The sequence below is a fragment of the Anas platyrhynchos genome, chromosome 4 (genome assembly GCF_047663525.1).
Source record: "Anas platyrhynchos isolate ZD024472 breed Pekin duck chromosome 4, IASCAAS_PekinDuck_T2T, whole genome shotgun sequence".
Classification (NCBI taxonomy): Eukaryota; Metazoa; Chordata; class Aves; order Anseriformes; family Anatidae; genus Anas; species Anas platyrhynchos.
In genome coordinates this window covers 54,834,393-54,859,792 of record NC_092590.1, presented here as the reverse complement: position 1 = coordinate 54,859,792, position 25,400 = coordinate 54,834,393, and the positions used below count along the sequence as shown (strand labels likewise).

General features: G+C 35.4%; 1 protein-coding gene across 5 annotated transcripts in view; it reads right to left on the bottom strand.

The window, feature by feature from the left end:
* The window catches only part of ATP8A1 (ATPase phospholipid transporting 8A1), a 108,179-nt gene that overhangs the window by 56,933 nt on the left and 25,846 nt on the right, over positions 1-25,400 (bottom strand). For 3 of the 5 annotated variants that reach the window (XM_038178298.2, XM_027457162.3, XM_038178303.2), the window contains 10 exons: positions 23,559-23,670; positions 22,491-22,656; positions 20,739-20,866; positions 19,327-19,404; positions 15,907-15,995; positions 13,990-14,034; positions 11,298-11,370; positions 8,773-8,878; positions 7,349-7,431; positions 7,131-7,180 (listed from right to left, as the gene is read on the bottom strand). In XM_038178298.2, the coding sequence (XP_038034226.1) occupies positions 7,131-7,180; positions 7,349-7,431; positions 8,773-8,878; positions 11,298-11,370; positions 13,990-14,034; positions 15,907-15,995; positions 19,327-19,404; positions 20,739-20,866; positions 22,491-22,656; positions 23,559-23,670 (930 nt within the window). The remainder of the gene's footprint in view (positions 1-7,130; positions 7,181-7,348; positions 7,432-8,772; positions 8,879-11,297; positions 11,371-13,989; positions 14,035-15,906; positions 15,996-19,326; positions 19,405-20,738; positions 20,867-22,490; positions 22,657-23,558; positions 23,671-25,400) is intronic. The other 2 variants (XM_038178299.2, XM_072037655.1) reach the window with 1 other exon arrangement.

Here is a 25,400-nt window from a genome sequence, read left to right as displayed (position 1 = left end):
AGCATGGAAGATAGCTTCCTGACGCAGCTGGTTAGTGAGCCTACCAGGGGAGGTGCCCCACTAGACCTTCTCTTCACAAACAGAGAAGGACTGGTGGGAGATGTGGTGGTTGGAAACTGTCTTGGCAGAGTGACCATGAAATGGTAGAGTTCTCCATTCTTGGAGAAGCCAGGAACGGGACCAGTAAAACCGCTGTATTGGACTTCTGGAGGGCTGACTTTGAACTGCTCAGGACTCTGGTTGGTAGGCGGTTCTGAAGGGCAGAGGAGTCCAGGAAGGCTGGGCACTCTTCAAGAAGGAAATCTTAATGGCACAGGAGCAGTCTGTCCCCATGTGCCCAAATACGAGCCAGTGGGGAAGAAGACCGGCCTGGCTGAACAGAGAACTGTGGCTTGAGCTTAGCAGGAAAAAGAGGGTTTACAATCTTTGGAAAAGAGGGTGAGCCACTCGGGAGGACTATAAGGATATTGCGAGGCAGTGCAGGGACAGAATTAGAAAGGCCAAAGCTCATCTGGAGCTCAATCTGGCTACTGCCATCAAAGACAACAAAAAATGTTTTTACAAATACATTAATGCAAAATGGAGGACTAAGGAGAATCTCCAGCCTTTACGGGATGCAGGGGGCAACTTAGTCATGAAAGATGAGGAAAAGGCGGAGGTGCTTAATGCCTTCTTTGCCTCAGTCTTTAGCGGCAAAACCAGTTGCTCTCTGGATACCCAGTACCCTGAACTGGTGGAAGGGGATGGGGAGCAGAATGTGGCCCTCACTATTCATGAGGAAATGGCTGGCAACCTGCTATAGCACTTGGATGTACGCAAGTCGATGGGGCCAGATGGGATCCACCCGAGGATATTGAGAGAACTGGCAGAGGAGCTGGCCAAGCTGCTTTCCATCATTTATCAGCAGTCCTGGCTATCGGGGGAGGTCCCAGTCAACTGGCGGCTAGCAAACATGACGCCCATCTACAAGAAGGGCCGGAGGTCAGACCCAGGAAACTATAGGCCTGTCAGTTTGACCTCAGTGCCAGGGAAGCTCATGGAGCAGATTATCTCGAGTGTCATCACACGGCACTTATGGGGCAACCAGGTGATCAGGCCCAGTCAGCATGGGTTTATGAAAGGCAGGTCCTGCTTGAGGAACCTGATCTCCTTCTATGACAAAGTGATACGCTTGGTGGATGAGAGAAAGGCTGTGGATGTAGTCTACTTTGACTTCAGAAAGGCTTTTGACACCGTTTCCCACAGCATTCTCCTCAAGAAACTGTCTGCTTGTGGCTTGGACTGGCGTACACTTTGTTGGGTTAAAAACTGGCTGGATAGCCAGTCCCAAAGAGTCATTGTGAATGGAATCAAATCCAGCTGGAGGCCGGTCACTAATGGCATTCCCCAGGGCTTGGTACTGGGGCCGGCCCTCTTTAATATCTTTATCGATGATCTGGATGAGGGGATCGAGAGCACCCTCAGTAAGTTTGCAGATGACACCAAGTTAGGTGTGTGTGTCGATCTGCTTGAGGGTAGGAAGGCTCTGCAGGAGGATCTGGATAGGCTGGACCAATGGGCTGAGGTCAACTGTATGAAGCTCAACAAGGCCAAGTGCCGGGTCCTGCACCTGGGGCGCAGTAACCCCAAGCAGAGCTACAGGCTGGGAGATGAGTGGTTGGAGAGCTGCCAGGCAGCTGCCTGGGAGTATTGGTGGATAGTCGGCTGAATATGAGCCAGCAGTGTGCTCAGGTGGCCAAGAAGGCCAACGGCATCCTGGCTTGTATCAGAAACAGTGTGACCAGCAGGGCTAGGGAGGTGATCGTCCCCCTGTACTTGGCTCTGGTGAGGCCGCACCTCGAGTACTGTGTTCAGTTTTGGGCCCCTCGCTACAAGAAGGACATCGAGGTGCTTGAGCGGGTCCAGAGAAGGGCGACGAAGCTGGTGAGGGGCCTGGAGAACAAGTCCTACGAGGAGCGGCTGAGGGAGCTGGGCTTGTTCAGCCTGGAGAAGAGGAGGCTCAGGGGCGACCTTATCGCTCTCTACAGATACCTTAAAGGAGGCTGTAGTGAGGTGGGGGTTGGCCTGTTCTCCCACGTGCCTGGTGACAGGACGAGGGGGAATGGGCTTAAGTTGTGCCAGGGGAGTTTTAGGTTAGATGTTAGGAAGAACTTCTTTACTGAAAGGGTTGTTAGGCACTGGAACAGGCTGCCCAGGGAGGTGGTGGAGTCACCATCCCTGGAAGTCTTTAAAAGACGTTTAGATGTAGAGCTTAGGGGTATGGTTTAGTGGGGACTGTTAGTGTTAGGTTAGAGGTTGGACTCGATGATCTTGAGGTCTCTTCCAACCTAGAAATTCTGTGATTCTGTGATTCTGTGATCTCATGGCATAAAGCATATGTGACGAAGATAATAAAGACCACTTCAGCATTTTCTTCCTTCCCAGCCAAACAGAAAGCGTCCCAGGTATACTGTGCTGCATTACTGTCATCAAATACTTCAGAGTTCTACTCCTCACACATTATTTTAAGTATGATGAGATTTAGAAGGTGCCTTGCCTCATGTTAACTACTCTCTGACTCTCAGTTGTTAATGAGATCTATGTTTTTTTTCTTTCAGTCCTAATGACTGAAGTCAAGGTAGGAATGGGAAGAAAAGATGGATAAGATGGTCACGTTTGCTTTGTCTTCCCTTTGAGGGCCTCCAACAAACCTACTTTAGATTCAATATCATATCCAGTCAAAATGTGTACTTATACCATAATTCTTTCAAACTTGTTTTTTTTTTTTAATATCTCCACAGGAACTATTTAGGGAACAAAAATAATTTGTCATGCACAGAGCTCACAGTAAAATACACAAAAGAGATTGAAGTAAATGGTCCTTTTATAAGTTCAGTTCCTGTTGGGAACTGGATCCCATTTATAGATCATCAAATAGCATTGTATGAATGGTTTCTGAAGTTCAGACTGCCAAGGAAAACATCCCATAAGTGGAATATATGGAGATAGGTTAAGGAAAGAATTTTAAAATTACTCGTGAAGTAACTGCCTGAATATTATCTTCACGAAAATATTTTCCTATTCCACCTATGTGTGCACTTTACTTCAAGCAGCGATCTGAGCAGCAATATTTAATTACATTTCTACTGTGACTATTGCATAAGACAGCATAAAAAGACAGCTGCTGCAACTCTTTCTCTACTTGATCTCTAATCTAAAAAATCTCAGATAAAACCCTTAGACAGTGTCCAGTTAGGGATTCACTAAGATAACCATTGAGAAATTCAGATAATCTAAACTGCAATTATGTTGCTTAAACTTTCTTTAAAATCCTGAGATTCAATTGATTCCTGGTATAATTGTTTAGCTTATAGCTATCTTAATTCATTACATCAGCCTGAATGTTCAGCTAAGGAACAGAGGAGGAACCTGCTATTTATTTATTTATTTATTTATTTATTTCTAAACATATGTGCATATATATGTATATATATATATATTTACTGTTTATACAGACACAAACACACATGCACACTTCACAACTAAAAACTAAGCAGTTTTTTACTTGACTTGTAATACAAGAAAATTGCAATCCTGAAGTTCTGCATACAGCTGCATGCCTATCAATCTACTGAAGATGCACCAGAGAATAATCAATGTTTTCCTGTAGCTTTCCAAAACTTGAGCTGTGAAGACAGACATTGAATCTTGACTGACATACACTCTTCTTAACAAAACTGCAATAAAGCTTATCAGTGGGACTTACTGTCAAGGACTTCTTTTTATGAGCCTTTTCACTGCAGTGATAGTCTTATGTCTGGTTTGTGGTAAAATAAGAAATCATAAAATTGCGCTATTACATGAAACTCAATGCAATACCATTTTTTTGTTTTACTTTCTTCACATAGGAGAGACAATAGCTGGTAATTCCCATGGAATTGTCATGGGACTACAGCTCAGCTGAATCATTGTGAGGGGACAAAAACAGTCTTGCAGTCTTGATGGGCCCTTTGTTATTTTGCAAGACCTATCTACAGCTTAAGATGAAATTTTCATCAGAGTTTATCCACACAAACACAAAAACCAAATATTGCTACCAAGGTTTTGGTACCTCTTCTGTCAGCCACTTTTTTTGTGTTTGTTTGCTTTTCCTTACATTTACAAGTATCAGTCTTCAGTCAGAAGTCAGAACAGGATCAGTACATTCTGTCCCTCTTTCAGTGATGGAGAGGAGATAAGATCTGAAATGCTTTGGAAGGTGGCCTTCTGTCTGCACAGTACAACAGCCAAGGCAATATACATTATTCATAAAACTGATTGGGTCTAAGACTTGTCAAGCTATTGATGCATTTCAGACAAATTACAGTGTTATTCTACATCAAAAATGTTTTTCTCTAGACAAGGAGCTTTACCCTATAGCTACCACAGAAGACTTATGCTAGAATATGGAGATGTGCTTCTGGGATGCAGAGGAAGATCAGTCATTAAATCAATACATGATGCATACTCCAGATATTGAAATACAATTACTAGGTCTATAGTCATCAGTGAAATTAATTCTGGTGCTAAAAATTCAATTCATTCATCTAACAAAACAGATACAATCAAAACCTCCATCAGTAGAACTGTGTGCATAATGACACATTCCTGCACTGATGTGCAATTTCTACATTGTTAATGGACATAGCTTATGCTTGCTGAAACAAGGAATCACATACTGAAATTCACGCTACCTAGCCCAGGTGAAAAGACAGTGCATGTACTCAGCACAGGAATGACAGTAAGCATAAGATTTTCTCTGCTTTTGGATCCTTAACTGACACGACAGACTTGATTTTGACTTGTTTTTGGCTCCCAAGAGATAGCTGCAGTTTTTCTATTTTTATAATTTCAGGTGACAGAATATGAGAATGCGCACAGCGTTTCTTTTTACAATTCCTTCTCCTGACAGCATGGGGAGCCCTGAACAGCAAAAGGTTAGAAGGGTTTTGAAAAACTCTTCGCTTCCTTAAACTTGGAGTACCACAGCAGTTGTGGCATCTGAGCAAAGTATCTGTTGGAGACAAGCAAAACTGAATATAACTCATAAGGACACTGATTACTCCAAAGACATTAGCACTAATTTCGGGAATAATTGCCAGTTGCTTTAGAATTATCAGCTGTTTTCAGTATGCTCACAAGCCTGACTAAAAGCTACTGCCTTACGAAGGATAATTAGCATTTTGTATACTTCTGTTTTCACAGGTACACCTATGATCACTGCAAAGACGGAGTACCATAAAACACAAATCTATCAAGCATTCCTGCAAGTTTTACTTCTGTAACTTACTTCTCTGAAGGACTACTCTATCAAATATCGACACTGTTGCACTCTTGCTGAAGAGTCTTATCTGGTTTGTACTGGAAGGCAATAAGAAATTAGTTTGCATTTCTTGGGGAAAAAAACACCTTAGAACACCTGGAAACTCTTAACTCAGGAGGAGACTTAATTGTCAGATTACTACTCTGAAGGTAGATGCTGCTACCCATACATATGATTGGTTTTTTAGTCAAAATTTCTCCTGCTATGGAGCAAGGGTGACCTCTAGTGCTTCCAAGAAGTTAGTTCCAAGCAAAGCTAAATCTGGAATAAACAGAAACGGCTATAAAAACAGAATGCATGGTAAAGTTTTGGTGATTGGTATCCACTGAAAAGCTCAGTCCTCCAGAGGCTAAGCTTCAAAAGCAATTCTCCATTATCCATGAAGTATCACTGTTTAAAATATGGTTTTAGACTGACACAGAATTTTAAGATCTATGAAATCAAGATAAAGAGCAAAAGTAGGAACAAAATAGGAATCATTTACTGCTACCCCATGAATAAAGTATGAACTTACACAAATGTCAAACTACCAATAAACAAGCAGATGTGCAACATGCTTGCTAAATTTCCAGAACAGAAAGTGAAAAAAGTGCCTACAGGAAAATGAAACAATGGCGGAAGTCTGAAAAATGTCAAGTATGTCCTCTATAATATAGAAATTGTTAATGTTAATTGCAAGAAGTCATTAAAATACATTCAGAACTAAAAGCAAGTCTGTTGCTTTTTTTTTCCCCACTCTGCTGTTTCTTCTGTTATGCTATGCATTATTATTACTATTATAATTATTACATTATTATTACAACTATAGACAACTACTTCTCTCATTTCACACAACCTATCCATCTACAGCTCCTCTTCTATTGCTTTGGATTTTTATTTATTATTTGATCTTTTAGAATCTTCAACGTAAACTCAAGGGAAATGTAAGGGGACAAGGAAAGGCAAACAATGATCACTTTCTGCAAGCAAAATTAGAAGGAAGTATTCTAATAAAAGAAGAGCTTCCTCTACGTACAATTCTCTTCCTCATCCTGTGCCAAAGTAAGCAATAGAACTACGTGAATACTTAAAACACAGACTGCATTCATAGATACAATTTAGAAAGATTTATACAACAAATGAAATGGCATCTTATGCAGGCCTTTATAATTCCAGTAGCTTGGACAGGAAATTTTTACTGAGAGTAAAATATATGTTAATCTCATTTTCCAAGAGAATCCACTAGCCAGTGCTCTAGTGGTGTTGCTCAGAAAGGACTGGTCTTTAGTCTAGATTATTTAAAGAAGTAATAAACAAGTACATTCAAGGTCAAATGCAAAATTACACTCTATCAGTCAAGTCAAACACAAGTTCTCTCTAACATTTTAAGCTTTCCCCTGCTCGCAAATATAAATTATTTTTCTATTTCAGATGGTGCTAGAGCTTTCAAAAATATATTTAAAAGTTCAAATATTTTACTATACTGCCTTTTCACATCAGTTTTTGAGGTTTTGAGAGCAAATGTTTTTGAAACTGAGCAAACGCAAAAGTGGAAAATATTAGACAGAAAGGAGATGACGAAAAATATATGACTCTGGAAATATCTTGGAAGAAAACCAGAAGCGTGATCTTAATCAAGTGCACTATTTTGGCTATGGTATGATCACATGCTGTATGTTTCATTACAGAAATAAAAGCCAAGCCTGCACACATTGCTTGTACAAGTATCAAAAATGCAAATGTTTACCCATAAGGTAAATTCATAACGAATTTTCACAAAAAGACATTAAGTGCTCAACAAGCTGCTTACCTTGTAAATTCTAGCACGTTTAGCAGTTCATATCTCTCTTCTTGTCCCAGCTGAAAAATAAAAAAGGTGAAAATTAATGCAAAAAAAACTAAAGCAGAACAAACAAAAAGAAGCAAAGAACTTCTCAATAGATACGTACTATGATGCAGTTATTCAGAAATTATTTAATATGGCAATAGTAAATACAGCAAATTATAATGGTACCCCAAAATACTTACAGACTCTATGATTACTGAGTCAGGAGTCCTTCCAGTGAATACAAAATGAAGATGCCTGGCTGCTCTGACCAATGCTCCTTCATCTGCAACAAGTCAATCAGTAGTACTTATTTTACAAGATGTACAAGAAAACTGTTAGCTTACCCCATGATTTAATGGATTAATTTAATGGATGTTTTCAATTTCTTTTTTCCTTTAAAGATTTGTAAGACTAGACTTGATGCTGGTAAGTACTCTTTGTTTCTCTTGTTAAAACTGTGATGAAATTAATTTACAGTTCACAGAAAATAAGCCCCCAAAAGAACACATCTCTGTGCTCAAAAAGAGGACGCTCTCCAAAATTTTAACTTGCAAACTAATAAATTATGCATTCCAGTAGATGCAATGACACTGCTTCACTGCAAAACAAGATGGAGACAGCCTTCTTTCTACCCCTAAGCATACCTTCAGGGACTCAGTTGTTTGGATGCTGACTAAACATTGCTTAGAGAACAAACCTCACAATTTCTAAGTGCCTTATTCACTAGGGAGCTGCACAAGGTACTTTCCCTTTTATGGAAGTCGTGATTTAGAAGAAAAGAGTGATAAATCATTCCGGTAAATAATAATAACTTCAGTACCTTCAGGAACCCAGTCTCCAATAGGCATTGGTTCTCTCCAAATGGTTTATGACATCAGAACAGAACTAGTTCAATGTTGCTAAAAAAAATGCTGCCATGGCCCAGTTAGTTTTATTTATGGCTCTACCACTGTTCATGTCTTTCAGTTTTTGAAGGATAGAATTTCCAGATGGATGGCCATCTAGGAGTCGGGGCAGACAGGGATGACGAAGACTGAAGAATATTTACTTCAAGTCATATATTTCAAAGATTTTGCCTTGCTGCGTTGTGTCCCAAATTCAAAAGCTGTCTATAAACCAAGGTAGCCTTCAACTACATCTTTGTGCTGTAATCTTTTCTCAGTCTCTAGTAGACTTGATCACTACTTTTATCCTATTAAAACCATTTCTTGTTCATTTTTGATTACAAACAAACAGTCTTTGTGATAATTACCATGGTTACAGCATAGGTTCACAAGCAAGGACAGTTTATCTCCTGGTTTGCATTTGAGCACTTCCTTTGGACTTCCCCACCAACCTGATGACAGCACATGAATGCTATATTGTTAATTACCCTTTGTCCTCATATAATTCACAGGACATCTGTATATATATTCTAAAGCAAATCAGAAAAATCTACATTCATATTTTTAGACAAAACTGATTCTAGCTGACACTTTTTTTTTGAGGGATATGTTTTCTTTTTTAATTTCAGATGATGAATCAAAATAAACAATACATTTTAAATAAAATTTGCTTGTTGAATAAATAGTTTTTATTATTTTTAAAACTTTACTATATGTTCACTCTGTTATTTGACTCTCACCTGGAGATGCTGCTTGATATACAATTTTATCACCTTCTCTTTCTGGAACTGCTGTATGACACACTGCCATCATTGTCAAAAACTCACATATTATAGGTGCAGTTGGCTAAAAGAAGAAGTCAGGAAATGATTAATAATTTAACAAATAAGTAATTAAAATGTAATAATATGGATAAACAGTAACCAAGAGAATGTTAATGAAAGATATCTCTCCCCTTTAAACTATCAACAATTAAATAAAACAGACATTATCTATCTGTACACCAATTTCAACATGCAAAATAATTTCTTGTTTCTGTACTTCAATACAGGCAATGTAGATAGAGTTTAGTGGCATTCACTATCATACAATCAAAAGCAAATAACCAGAAACAGAATAATTTAAATAAGCATTTTATAGGGAAGGCAAATCTGAATGCTGTATTGAAAATGTAAAGTGATTCCATAGATAATTTTTATTATTTACTGAAGTCTCTTTGAATGTTGTTGTTCTTATTCAAAACTATTCCTTCTAACATTACTTTTGCCTAACACCTTATTTCTTAACATACTTTCTTAACAAAGGTTCTTAAAACCTTTGGAAAGATGTAGCAACCAAACCTGAAAGCCATTTGGAAAATACCACAAGGTCAGGCAGACAGTTTTTAAAGGAAGATAATAAGATGACTATCTCAGGCACTTCAAAATCTACAAAGTTGAAAGAATTTCACGATTTAACCAAGAGAAGGGAAAAGAATGTATCTAAGCAGAAATAGTTGACTGTTTTTGACAAAAAAGAACTAATACCCCTTATTAGTACAGCTAAGTTTGCAAAATGAAATGAACTGACCCCTGAACGATTGCTGAAAAGAAACAACAGCATTCTACCACAACCAAGATTTCTCATAGCGTATTAGCATATTTGTAGTATTCCTTTATATTACTTTATAAAATATAATAATCTCTGAAAACCTAACCTAATTCTACAGTACAAAAAAACTAATGGGTGACTTGTAATACTCAGATGAATTCAAAGATTTTCATAATCAAACATGGGAGTTGATTTCCTGTCCTCATCCACTGAGGGCCCTCAGATGCTCTGAAGATGCATGTAAAAGGCTGAAATACAGATTTTTTTCCAAAACACTTACAAACACATTCGACATATATTGGTGAAACCTCTTTGAATTCTTTTAATTTGTGCCTGAATTTTAAGGATATACACAAATGCTTTTTTTTCTCTTATTAAAAAAAAGGCAAATAGCTCTTTAGATCTTGCTCAATATTATACAGACCTAATACTATGTATCTACCAGAAAACTCTAAAGATTCAATAACCTGTGCATCAAGGACTTTCTGGACAACAGCACCAAAAGGATGATGTGTCTTCAACACAGTCCACATAACTAGCACTGAAACTGGCCTGTGCAGGTAAATAAAAGAGCCCCCTCTGCTTTAGATACGCTTGAGAGTTGCACTAGCGTACCAGGCATTTAAGGCTGCCCCATTTGTACGAATAAAATGCTTGATTGCCTACCAGTTACCCTGAAATTACCCTCAGGGAAAGATAAAACTTAAAGAAAAAATAGTAATTTATTTACACTCTTCAAATATAGAACAAGAACACCTACATGAATAGTGTAAATGTAAAGTGTGAAAAAAAAACATCTCTTGTACAAATGAAAAAATAAATAGTAATGGTGGTACTGCTTCTTATACTTATGAACTTAAAGTTCATAAGTTATTAGTTTATAAGTTATGAACTTATAAAGTTCATAAACTTTATATCATAAACCTACTAACTTTCTGTTATATGTATTTCCTCTTTGGCACAAAGATTGGTCTCTAGAAACATGTCACAGAATGACAGAATGACCAAGGTTGAAAGGAACCTCTGAAGATCTTCTAGTCCATCCCCCCCCTGCCAAGCAGGATCAGCTAGGCCACACTGAACAGGATGGCATCCAGGCAGGTTTTGAATATTTCCAGAGAAGGCAACTCCACAACCTTTTGGGGTAACCTATTCCAGTGCTCTGTCATCCTCACACTAAAGAAGTGATCACTCATATTCAGCCATCTGTTTCATCTCATCATCTGAGCTGATGATCTAACCTTATGTAAGCGTGTACATAAAAACAATGTATATAGTTAATTCCTGATTCTTGTCAGAGCCTGGGCACTGAAATAATTAGTCATGTCATGCGAGAAACTTAATTGACTGATCCTGAAAGCTTTGATGGAGATCATGACGTTGTACGCACAGCATGACTTAAGATAAAACACCCATAGAATGAAGAATGTAAGACTGTTATATTTCAGGCTTAGAAAATTCTAAATCAATTCTACAGAAGATAAGATTAGATGTTATTTCCAAGTGGATATAATTAACATATATCAGCAATGAATAATATAAAAGTATGCATGAGGGCATGCTGATTTTGTGTAAGTACATTATTTATTTTCCTACAGAGGACATAATGTTTAGACTTAGTGAGAGCAATGTTCTAATTTCATAAAACAACACTAACTGTTTCTATATCACTTACATGATTGTTCTGAAGATTCTCCAATAGTGATGAGTCACTAAATGTCTTTTCTTCTCCATTTTGTGAGCCCTGCCTAGAAATAATAAAGTAGAAAAAAGATCACCATTAGCATATTCTTACATGATTTGCATATGAATTGTTATGTTACTATGCTAGGGTCAAAACACAAATTTTAGTTTGTAGATGTCACAATAAAAGGATGCAGTCACACATGCTGAGAAAATGAAGTGAAAAGGAATTTGTTTCATATCCCCAAACTTTATCTAATTTTAATAAAACTTGATTTATATAAGTACAATCAAATCAAGAGAAGTTTTTCTGCTCACTTTAAATAATGCAGGATCAAGTAAAAATCAATCTACACTATAAGACTGGCTCCTGATCTCCATAGGAATAGATTATTGGAACAACTCAGAACAACGTACACCTGGATAGGTTATACTTCTTTGAGAAATTAGCAGCTTTGGAATAGGTTTGCAAGTGTCTGTAGAAAAGAAAGTCAGGTACCTGAAAGGGGTAAGCAAACTGAGTTCAGACATTATGGAAGCCTGGGCAGGGATGGTTTGTTTCCTACTGCTTATGACCAAAAAGGAACCTATTAAACTGATGTATGAAGACACAGCAACAATGGTGAAGTAGCAAAGGATTGAAGAGACACAAGGTGGAGACAGTTCTTGAGAAATGAAGTCACACATTAACTTTCATATTGCACAAGTCTTGTGGCTGAAGCTGAGAGCTCAAAAGAAGTTACTTCTAGCAAGATCTGTTACTACAGCTGATTGTTGAGTATCAAGACAATCCAGTTGAGTTTGGAATCTCAGTGAAACAAAACAGTACTGAAAAGTGAACCCACTTAGAGGAAAGTGTTCATTATTTTTCATTTACTTTGGATTTTGCCTTGAATCTTAGAAGAAACTGAATATATTCAGTGATTTTAAGTATAAGAAACACTTGTCTCAACAGCAGTCTAAAGATCTACGAAAAACGAAGTGAGCTGTTCTAGTCCTGCATTATCACAAAGGAATACAAAATGACAGCACTCTGCATAACTACTCAAGGACTGCTTTTTCCAAAAGCCTATTATGAAAGTGAGAAATTCAAAGCATCCTCAATCACCAAGATTTTCTTTTCTATTTTTTTTTTTTATGCAAAGCAGCTGGATATTGTAGTGCTAGAAGTTAAAGATTTCAGATACATTAAATTTATTTAGAGCTTAAGGCAAGCTTTGACTGTTTAAAGCTTTCTGACGGATAGACTTCAGGACATTTTTCAGATTCTCAGTACCAAAAACACTGAAAAATATTTGCAGATATTGCTGTTTTCCAGTAGGACAGAATGTATTTCGAGTACTAAAAATAAATATTCAAAAGCTTTGGAATTTGGTACATTATTCATCTTAAGTCTAGAAATGTTAGTCAGATTTATTTAATTATAATATATTTATATAAAAAAATAATTTTCCTAAGTAATTTATTTTGTAAATATTTACACAAATTTAACAGCTTACAAAAGGGTTATTTTTAACTAGTATTCAGGCATAGGTTCATTTTCCTATTTTAGATGTGCTTATTGAAATTTTGATGTGTATTAATCGAAAATAGCCTTATTGCATAAATATCTTATACAAAAACGTGCTTTATTTCACCTTAATATTGCATTAATGAAACCACTCATTTGTGCACAGTTAAGGACACTTTTGCTTGTAATAAACAATAATATGATATTATTAAATTATAAAATAAAATATTAAAAAGTAATTACAAATAAGAATGTTTGTAATGATCATGTCATAACATCAAATAAGGATCATCAGATCAGGTAAGATTTTAGGGTGTGTATACATACAATTTTTCAGAAATGTGGAGGGATTTTCAAAAAAAAATCTAAAGAAAAAAATTGTTAGTTTTAAGCTATCAAATCAAGCTATTTATTGCAAATCTTTTAAATATAAGGAGACAACATATTACAGAGTTTTGGATGATGTATCTTGCAAATGACTTTCAAAAAATACAGTGAAGATTATTTAAAAACTGTAAATAAAATTTTGTCCTGGGTTTATCTCACTTTGTTTTGATTGTAAATATTTAGTTTAAGAAAGAATAAGAGGGAAGTGTAAGCCATCATGCAGATGGCAGCAGAAAGGATGCCTGTACTTAGCATTTCCTGAAGTCCCTGTTAAGAGACTAATGTTGGCCTCAAGTGTAATTGTGTATTTTAATTACAGTTTCACATAAAAATTAGGCAGTGCTAATACTCTAAAACTACCAGCAGGAAGCAAAACATTAACTATTATTTTTTTCCACTTTCAAACACAGATTATTTTTCAAACACATTAGAGATTATTACTGAACTATTGCTAGATAACAGTAGAAAATTGTGATTAAAGCTACCATAATACCAACTACCTTTATAAATGACAAAAGTCTCTCCCACAAACAATTCTGACTTGCACAGGATAGGAGTAGTAGTAGTAGCTCAATAGCCCTACTAACAAATCTTCTCCAGAGTACACAACCTAACACCATAGAATTCTTATGTCATAAATTTGTGTAATACTTGGTTGGCCTGCATTGACTTGAAACATAACTTCTGAGTAACATACTTCGCATTTAGCTGTGTTTCTAAAAATCTATCTCATCAGCTTTAAGCTTGAATTTTAAACACCACATACTAAATGACTTTTAGAGCTTACCAATCATCTGAAGGAACACTATAGTCCTCAGGCTCAGGGCAATGGCTGCACAAGAAGCAAAGGAAGAATAGAAACAGGGAGAGAGAAAGAATCACAAAGGCTAAAAAATTTGATCACGTATAATAGGGAAGTTAGTTAATGAAACTGAATGACCAAGAGAAGTTTTAAAAGCATGTCAACTATTTTGATAATGCCTAAAAAGAATAAAATATGCAAAAATATTATGTTTCTCTTTAGACTATAAAATGTAAATGACCATTTTTGTTTGATTGGGAGCATGTCTATTTACTAACTTATACCACCTCATATAAAAGCATTAGCCCACTTTACAATTCTAGCTTTATATTTCAGTATACATTTTAATAATGTTTTTGTTTGTAAGCAAAAGGTATGTATTTTTTTTCCCTATTATCCAAAGCTACAGTAATGCAGCTTATCTGCTGAGTTCATAAAATGTTTAAAAACACAGCTAGCCATTGCACATTGGGATTCAGCCCTGTGATGACACAGTTTTGAATATATCACAATTTAGAATATATTAGAAAGAAGAGGCATAGGAGACCCAACCACTTCTATCCTTTTCCATTTTCCAGTCTCTCATCTGCATCAATTCAGGTATGATACTGCAGTGGATACTTATTGTAAAAAGAAACTCAGCTTTTCAAACAGTGATGCTTATCTGACAAGCATCTGATACCTATATATTTTCAAAAAGATGTGGATAGGAGCTATGAAGTACAGGAAAAGAATCAGACCAAATTATTATTATTATTTTTAAAGTACAGTCATATCCAGGTTTTGTAAAGGAGAAATTTCAGAATTTGTCCTATACTTACTGCAGATGAAGATATAAAACAAACCAAATATTGATTTTAAGTGCCATTACCATTAGTGTATTTTTTTCATCTTAGCTCACATGGTTGAATTTGAGCCATATATATAGGTGTGTGTATGGAACATCAGGGTTGGAAATTTATTTTATTACAGCTGTTAATTAAAAATATCTATGGTTAATGCATTAAGGATCTAAGTTTTTAAAAACAGAAAGCTTACATTAGACTCTGCAAAATTAGTTTAGTATTTTCAAAGGGATCCAAATGATAAAAAGCCCAAACATCACTTTTAGCACAAGTCCAAAACTTAATTTCACAACCTCTGCCTGGTTTCTGCCCAGCTCTACAGGTGTCTAATTATCTGCTTACTGATCAGCCTAGGTCCAGCATCTCATGTACTAGTAAGGCACGTTGACATTTACAATGTAGGTGCTAGAGCTCTATTCATTGCTCTAATGAATTTCTTTGAAGTAAAAAGCCTTAGAAGTTTGAGGCCTTTACAAACTCAGTTGAAGAAGTTGGCTGCAACTGTTGACAAGTAAGTAATAAAACGCTTTGTTTGCATTTAGTTCAAGAGGTTTCTTAATAGCAGCATTGATACTAGGAATTATAACACAAACACTATTCATAAAAGCCATCTGGATTACATGCTAGAGCATTGTAATTCAAGTTCTTGTTCATCCTGTGTTTTGTCTAGTGCAAAAGCATGTGCCTACATAAAACATGAAGCATGGACTACTAAAGTAGCTTTTTTTCAAATATGAGGAAAAACCTTTTTTAAAGAAAAAAACATCAACAGTTACCAGACACAGCAACAGAAAAAAAAAATAGGCATACTGAAGTTGTGTTACAGCAGTAAGCCTATCTAAACTTCATTTTTGCTCCTGTTTACAAAAAGATGTGCCATGACTGAAATGTTCATACTTCCTCTAAGTACCATCTGATAGTCACAAATTGACTCCTATTTGTATCTACTACCAGGCATAAGTTTATTTTAACTGTGGTGTTAATTTAGTGTATACACATATGCATAGGCAAAAAAAGGAATACAGATAAAGCAATAAGTATATATTAAAATACCTACCCATAAGCAACTCCTGCCACAGTACATTTTTTAAACTGCATTACATTGCATGTCAGGGTACCCGTTTTGTCAGAAAATATGTATTTGACCTAAATGAATGATAAATTCATTATATGTTAATATTCAACAGTTATTTACATATCTAGTATAATTCAAGGCTATTAACATACTAAATATATATATATTTTTTTTTTAAACCAGTACCACAATCTTCACAGAATGGTTTAGGTTGAAAGAGACTGAAAGATCATCTATTTCCAACCCACCTGCCATGGGCAAGAACACCTTCCACTAGATCAGGTTGCCCAAAGTCACATCCAACCTGGCCTTCAGCCCTTCCAAGGAATGGGGCATCCACAGCTTCTCTGGGCAACCTGTTCCAGTGCCTTACCACCCTCATAGTAAAGAATTTATTCCAAATATCTAATCTAAATCTACCTTTTAGTTTAAAGACACTATGCCTTGTCCTATCATTATAGGCCCTTGTAAAAGTCCCTCTCCAGCTTTTTTGTAGGCCTTCTTTAGGTACTGGAAGGCTGCAATAAGGTATCCCTGAAGCCTTCTTTTCTCCAGGCTGAACAACCCCACCTCTTTCAGCCTGTCTTCATAGGAGTGGTATTCCAGTCCTCTGATCATCTTCAGATGGTGACCCTCCTCTGGACCTGCTCTAACAGGTCCAAATCTTTCTTGTGCTGGGCGCACCGGGTCTGAATGCAGTACTCCAGGTTGGGGTTCTCATGAGAGCAGAGCAGAGGGAAAGAACCATCACCTTTGGTGGTTCACATTTCTGGTTATGTAACTTTTGATGCAGTCCCATATACTTTGCCACTAAAGTTGGCTTTCTGGACTGCAAGTGCACATTACCAGTTCATGTAGAACTTTTCATCAGCCAACACCCTCAGATCTTTCTCATCAGAGCTGCTCTCAAACCATTCTCTGCCCAGCCTGTATTTGTGCTTGGGATTGCACTGAGCCAGATGCAGGACCTTCTGCCTGGCCTTGTTGAACTGCATGAGGTTTGCACAGGCCCACCTCTCAAGCCTTTCTAGGTTACTCTGGATGGCATCCCTTCCCTCCAGCATGCCAACCACACAGCTTAGTGTTGTCGTTAAACTTACTTAGGGTGCTCTCAACCTCACTGTCACTGTCACTGACAAAGACCTTAAATAGTGCTGGTCCCAGAGTACTGACCTCTGAGGAATACCACTGGTCACTGGTCTCCACTTGGACATTGAGCCATTGACCGAAACACTTTGAGTGTGACCACCCAGCTAATTCCTTATACACTGAGTGGTCCACTGGTCAAATAAATTAATATTTACAGAAGTCTTTCTTTCTGTCCTTGACATTCCTGGCTAGATTTAATTCTAACAGGGCTTTGGCTTTCCTAACCTGACCCCTGACTGCTTGGACAGTTTCTCTGCATTCATCCCTTGCTTCTGCCCTTTGTGTCTTTGTTGAATTTATAGGAAATGAAGATATACAGTATGTAAATGCAGTAGATGCATGGTCTTGATACTAATTTCCAAAAATGGCAATCAGTTGACATGACTTGAAACTTATGCTAACTTCAATACATGGTGGTAGGCTTAACTATTTCCCATTCTACATACTTTTGAAATACAAGAAACTAGCAAAGACCAACAACCTTTCTACTTGCTCTAGGTCTCCTATTTCCCTAACATCATAAAGCTTTCCTCTCTTGAAGTATTAGTACTCCATAAATATTAGGTGAAGTATTTGAATACTTGAAGCTAAAAGCACTGGATCTGTGTATTTTAAAATGTAATTCAAATGCAATGGAAAGAAAAAAGTTTATATATGAAGAAACAAAATGGTCTATGATGAAACAAAAGGCTCATAAATTCTCAATGGAGGCTCAGTGAAGGCTATTAAAATCAAAGACAAACTTCAGTTTTAATTCATTAAAAGTTATTTTCATGAAAAATCTCTGTATTTTTGATTAAGAATTAACTGCAATATACAATATATAGACGGAACTAGTAATGGTATGTATTACTAGATTAAAAACTAGATCTAGTACTAGATTACTGGTAAATTAAAAATTACTAAAATATGCTCAGCGTCTCCAATTTAAAGATTCTATTTCTGAGGGATTATGATTTAGCCAAATCAGCAGTTGAGAGAAATCTTCCATGCCAAGTTTACATCTCAAAATGCACTTTCTCTTTGTGGGCACAATGGGGGAAAAAAGGCAGGAACGGCAGCTAAAAACTCTCAACTTTTTTTCAAAACTAAACTTTTGCCTTTCTTAAAACCTTGAGAACTCTTGTGGAGAATCTTCTCTTCATTATGTGAAGCTGACATGTACTTCAGAGAAAAGACTTGCTCTTTTTGTTAGCACATTGTCCTTTGGTAGATTTCCCTACAGAAATTTATGAAGTTTGATGAAAAAAGAATCTGTCGAAAAAGTGAAAACAGAGATCCAAAGAAATCTGACTAGACCTTGATAAAGAAGGAAATTCTGATGAGAAACTTAAAAAAAGAAGACAAGAACTGCTGAGGTGGAAAAGTGGGGATATGAATGACAACCAAACCACAAAGAGAAAAAAAAAAAAAAACACTTTAAAGTGAATATGAGAGAAAAAAAAAAAAAGCTAAGATTTGAAGTCTCTTCACCACTAAAGGAGATTGTACTCTCCTTTAAGGTCAGGAACAGAACCAAGTTTTTTGCTATCTGTACACATTTCATAAATCCAGTAAGCAAAGGTCTTGTCCTCCACTCTTTGTAGTCTAATGTCAGAACATGTTAACCTACAACTGTTGTTTTCCAAAAGAGGCAGATCTCTTAACCTTTAGTCCCTGAGACTTGTTCGCTAAACAGTTATAATTCTGTTTGTAGCTTTACTAGAACAATAAATAACTTCTAAATCCCGAAACAATAAATTAAAGACTTAATTAGTTACAAACACATGTAGGATATGAAATGCAAGAACGTGTATACCTATGCTTATATATGCTTTATAATAAAGCTCAGTTATATGAGCACATAATATTTTTTCCACACAATCTGTATACCAGCACCACTGAGTGTAGCAGAAAACAAAACGTTTAGCATGCTTTTGAAGCAAGACTGAAAATACAATTGGCTGGAAAAGCAAATGTAACATGCAGTTCTTTTAGAAATGTGCCGTGGACCCTAGACAGTTCTACAGAAGTCAAACTTTCATAAAGTGTAGACCACATGAGTGAACTCTTGCAAAATTGATTTTACAGTATTTAAAGGGAACTCTAATGCAAAATAAAGAATTAATCTGACAAAATTAATAGAAAAGAAATAAGTAAACATGTAAAAATGGAAGAATATAATTCTTGTTTGTTTGTTGAAATAAGTCCTCACATTATCTTAATAATTTGGATTGTTAAACCCACTGAGTTAGAACCAGTAACTTTTTCTACCTGTCCAAGTTCTTCATTGAGATTGGAAGTGCGAGCCATTGCAGCAGTGTCTGTAGGTTCATAGTGCATGTCTATGTCCTAAAGAAAAAAAAAAAGTATATATATATATTATATAGTGTATATACATGTATATAGTATATATTCTATATATTATATAGAATATAATTCTATATAATATAAATAAATATAAATATAATTCTATTATATAGAATATATAGTGTGTATATATATATATTTTAAAATTAGTCTTTCATAACTTGTTACAAAAAAAAATAAATCTAGTATGTAAATAGAAAGATATACAACAGCAGACTGAACATAAAAATAAGGTATCTACTTTGTGACTGCCATGTTGAAATAAACAGAGACACAAGAAGATCACTTCTAAGAATGCCTCAAAGAAATCAGATTTCCTCTTTAAAACAAGAATCTATATGACTAAGATTTACAGGTAATAAAGAAGTAATCTGAGTATTAACAAAAAACTGTTAAACCCATGTATCTAAAATAGATTTGGCAATAAGCAGAAATACTTCATTGTAATACTTAGTGGGAAGTCAGTCTTAAATAATTTTTAATGTATTTGCAACCAATCCTTTCTAAATAATATGATAAATATTCCTTGAGATAAATTTAATAGTACACAATGGTACTATTTACGGTACACTGTAAGTTTTCTTTCTTTTATTCCCTGTTTTCAAAAACAAAACAACAACAACAACAACAACAACAACAAAAAAACACACAAAAAACACCAGAGTTTATTTTTAAATAAAATAAAAAATATTAAAACATTGCAAGAGTATGGCAGCGTAGTGCTACAAATTGTGGCAGACCAAATTCCCTATACCAACACCATATGCACGCACACATAAAGATGATGTCTAAAATAGTAGAAGTCTATAGTCCTGGATTAAGATTAAATTGGTTTAAAGACAACTGATCCCTTTTTTTTAGTGGGGGAAAAGATGACACCAAAATGATTTGTATCTATTTTTTAAAAGCTAATACTAATAGTCATTGGTTTTGTACAAAAACCAACAAATTACAGTGGTACAAAAAAAAAAAAAAAGAGGGAAAAACACGAGCTAACTCAGAAGAAAGAAATGAAACTGGACAAAAATTCCACTTCCACTGGACTGTACTTTCTTCTGGTCATTCTGATTGAAGGTCTGAGAACCTCAGTATTAGTGAGAAAGTACAAAGCACTGGAAAAAGTTCTCCAAAAATCTATACCGTATTTATATAAAAACACTAAATAAAGCTATATACCATGACCTTCTGTGATCCTAGTTATAATAAACTGCACACTTAAGTATTTACATTAAGAAATGTATACATAAACAACATCATTTAACTTACTTGTAAATCATTTGGTTCTAGAAATCAATGTATATTTAAAAAATATTTACCCAATTTATGAAATATGCTTGGATAAATTTAACAACTTCAAGTGTAACCAACAAACTGATTGGAATAAGATTATTGAAGAGAATGATAAAAGTCAAGAAATTCAATCCAAAGTTGCTCGCACCACCATCTGTCAAAAGACAAAGCAAATAAAAAAAAACAAAACACAACAACATTTAAGACCATCCTTAAAAGCATGCGTATATAGTACATTCAGTGTACTGTCTTAACTGCTAATTTTTATAATGTTTTATGTCTAAAAAGACACTTGAGAATGAATTATAATATCACTTGCTTATAAATACAATCTTGATAACAGTTAAGGGTTTCTATTAAGATAAAGTGGAGTTCTAATTTGGAGATTTTTGCTATCTTCCCCACTTTTTGAAAAGCAAACTTTCCAGCCTTTCCTAAATTTTTAGATAATAATCGAGGAATATCTATAGAAAGGAACCAAATTTTTTAAACTCTTTTTTTTTTTTTTTTTTTTTTTTAAGTGGGAAACAAGCAGAATGAAATTATTCTCCATCTATCCTCACACCTTCCTACTTCCTCCCCCAATAAAAACAACAAAGCTTTATGAAAAAGGTAAATCCAAACCACAGGAAAAGGAGAGATGAGATTAGAGATTAATGAAACATTTTGAAGAATCAGAAATAAAAAAGCAGTTTTATGCTCCTTCTCCCTTTTAAAGTTTTAAGTAACACTAGTAGCTTGGAATTTAAAATTTATTACCTAAAACTTATTGGAATACACAATATTCTTTCTAGCTATTCTGGTGCTCTAACAGTGTCCAGAATACCAGACACTGTTAAGAATACTACAATAATCAGCAGTGTACTTAAAATACTTAAGTTTATAACAATGCCAACAACACTAAACTGATGATGCAAAACAAGACAAAAAAAAAAATGTATTTATAACTAATAAAAAGCAACCTGCTTTGATTCCTTTAAAAGTAAGTCCAGCAGAATTCAGATGTCTTGACATGAAATGACAATTATAAAAAAGCAGTAGAGGAAAATAGCAATTTTCTGTGTAAGAATTTGAACAGCTTAAATGACATCTGTTTCTGACCAAGTTAGATGAGGCCCTGAGCAACCTGATCTAGTGAGTGGCCTTCCTGCCTAGGGCAGGGGGATTGGAACTGGATGGTTGATGAGGTCCATTCCAATCCAGGCCATTCTGTGATTCTATGCATCCACTGTGAGTAGTGCTGTCCGTATATTATGTTAGATGAGACTGTTTTCTCTTTTAAGTTAGATGTGCCTGTTTTCTCTTTTTTTTAGGAGCAGCCTGCTAGGATCTGACTTTGGCAGCCAATACTTAGTTAGATTCTCATATAGTAAAATGTTATAAAGTCACAACATCATTTCCCAGGATAAGGGAATTTAAAAGTCACTGCAGCTTTAATATAGACATCAGTAATAGTTGAAAACTGCTTCAGTCTGGTATCTAGGAAGTTGACTGTGTTAATGGAATGCTGATACAGAACTTGCTGAGCTGCAGAGATGTAGAGGCTTGAACAACGAAGCTTTCTTTCCTGAGTTTAGCAGCAACTTACATTGTACAATCAGGTAAATTTAATATGTGCTGTGATATGACTACTAATGACTTTAGTAAACAATCAAAAAAGAAAAACTGATTAAAAAGAACAACACTACATAAAGGATGGTAATCATCCACCTTTCCAAATATGAAAGATTTCAGGACAACTAAACAGTAAAACATTAATACATTATTTTACAGCTTACAATTTAGATCAAGATACCAGTCTCTTTCAGTATGCCTTCGATTCCATATAGCTGAACCAATAGAGCAGACCAAAGACATAGCGATAAGGATGCAGAACAGAATCAAAATCTGAATATTTGTAATTCGTTCCACATTAGACATTTTAAGAGGTGGACTTGTTGAATTCTGCAAGAGACAAAAAATAACAGTGGCTATTGAAATTAAAAGATGTACATACACACAGTTCTCATTCTCCAAATTTAGTGTTATTGCACTTATTTCTAAGCATTCTCCCAAATATATCATCATCATAAATGGCATAACTGTTTCACTCAAAGAAAGAAAGAAAGAAAGAAAGCTTATAAACCCAGGAATTTGAGGTTTAGATTTGTGTCACAAGCACTTAAACAATCACACAGAACACTCATAACACCAACAGCTAACAGTAAACATTTAAAATATATGTGCATACGTACATCCTATCAGAGCTATAGAAAACCATTGTTAATTAATACAATCAAACTTTCAAATTACTGCTTTACAAATCAGAAAAGCAATGAAACATGCATGACCAAACTGAAAGCATTCTTTTTGCTCAACCAATTTTGATATTTCAAACATCACTAGGAAAAGTAACTTCATAATTCAAAAATGTTTCTCTTCCCTTCTTATTTTGCAAATACAGCTTCACTTTATTTTCTAACAAGAATGCTTACCTTTGTACTTGAAAGAAAGCTCCACAAGGGGACAGTTTAGGAGCAGTCAAAAATAAAAAAAGATGAACAGGCAAACTATAATGATCCAATTTGCTAATAGAATAGTTTTCAAAAACATAAGTAACAAAAGAAAATCAACAAATATGCTTACTGGTGGAAAAACTACTCTGTGAATAAGCAACTGGTAACTGTAACAGCTCTAACAAGTAACTGCTTTGTTTTTATTGGTTTTACTTCATAAGAAAGATGCACTGTTACCAACATCTAATATATTAAATCTAGCTATGTTTTCTTAAAGAATTTTTTGTTCTATGAAACAGCAGTCTAAAAAGGTAACAGAACAGGTAATCAAAATAGGACCAAGTGACAAACCTGCATGAGTTTTGTGTCATGTCCTGTATAGACAACGATCCCATGAACCCACTGAGTATTTCTCAACTGAGCTCCTCGTAGAAGAATCTGATCAGATCCCAATGGAACAGTACTAGAAAGAAGCAGTTTTGTATTTTAGCATCAAAGCTATCAATATCAATTAACAAACACAAAGAACAGTTGTTAAAAATTGTTAGCTCATTTCTCAAAATTTCAATGATTGTTGTAAATACAACATCATTTGTAAATAGAACATCATTTTCAGAGTTAACTTTTTTGGTATGCTGACTTAGAGAAAACCTGAGACTTTAGGGCAAGTTGTAGTAATATTACTTACCATTTAATTTTGACTATGGATGATAAAGATATGGTACCACTTAGAAAGCACACTGAAACTACAAAGGTTATTTTCCCTTGGATTTAAGATTACAAAGTCTTTTCTAATTGTATGCCAAAACAAAACTACTCTTATAAAATTGTTTTTTCCAAAGTAGTTCTCAAATTAGTTTTCTCTGAACTCTCATCTTAATCCATTCTTCTAGTCAAACACATTCTCTTTGTCAACATGATTAACTATGTAAAATTTCCAGCAACATTTTCTGCATATTCTTTAAACTGCAATTTTCCTGTGCTCTTCTTTTAGAACTGCACTAACTAAATGAGGAATAAAAAAAAATCATAAGATGTTGGAAATGTCCCACGGTCTTAAATGTAGACAACTGACTTTATTCATATACTGTAGGTCAGGTTTTCTTAAAATGAAGAAGTTTTAGATAATTATCAGTCTTTTCCTGGGATAATACATTTCCTATTTTTGCACTTTTCGTTCTGTAAAAACTAGCTAGCAGTTCAGACCTGTCAATAGTGCTTTAGTGTTTGCCATTCTCACTTAGATCCACCATCTTTAGAGTTGTTTGAAACCAACATGTTATTAGGAGAGCATATAAGCTGCTTAGAGACAGCAGCTATACCTCTGATATATAAGATATAAATTGGAGAAGCCATGAGATTTGGTAACACTTCTGGTAGCACAGAGAGCATAAGGTCAGTCTCAGCAAGTTTCAGATAGTAATTTCTTCTGGACCCTCATGTCCCTTCTCTCTTTTCATACACAAGCTTTAAAGATGCAAAGACTGCAAGTAAAGAAAAAACAACACATTCTTCCTCTGCTAAAATTAACAGTGTCAATTATTAACAGTGTAAAGTTTTTTTTTTTTGTAATAAGTTCTTGCAGAAATTAGGAAAGAACTTGTTCCAGAAAAAAAAAAAACAAACACAAAAAACAAACACATTTGAATGCTTTCCCATATAAAGTAAACAAAGAACAAATTCTACCCCACCACAACTTACTGTCTAGGACATTACTGTGGAACATACTGAATGTTTAAGGAATCAGTTGCCCCTCCCACTGAAGTGTTGAATGACATAACCACCAAAACCAGGGGATACTTCAAGGTGCATGCACGCCATCATAAAAAGAATCAGGGAAAAAATACAAAATATACAACGTACTGAAACTGACTTGCTATCTAAATTTGAACTGTGTTCTTTTTGTATTTGTGGTGTATTCGTATCATGGTAAAATTAAAAGAAAATAAATTTCCTTTCAGGTATGAAAGGAACTGCTGGGGTCTGAATTAACCAATAATCATGAAGAGAGACTCCTATTCTCGTCAAAAATTGCTCTGCACTTGTTTTTGTTCATCCCTTGCTCAAATTCAGAGTCTTTTATATCACCCATCAGCACAAAATCTAGACATTTAAATAATGGATTACATGTCATTCCAAAAATAACCAGATTTTTCAGTCTATTAAGACTAACAAGAATTGAACAGATAAAAG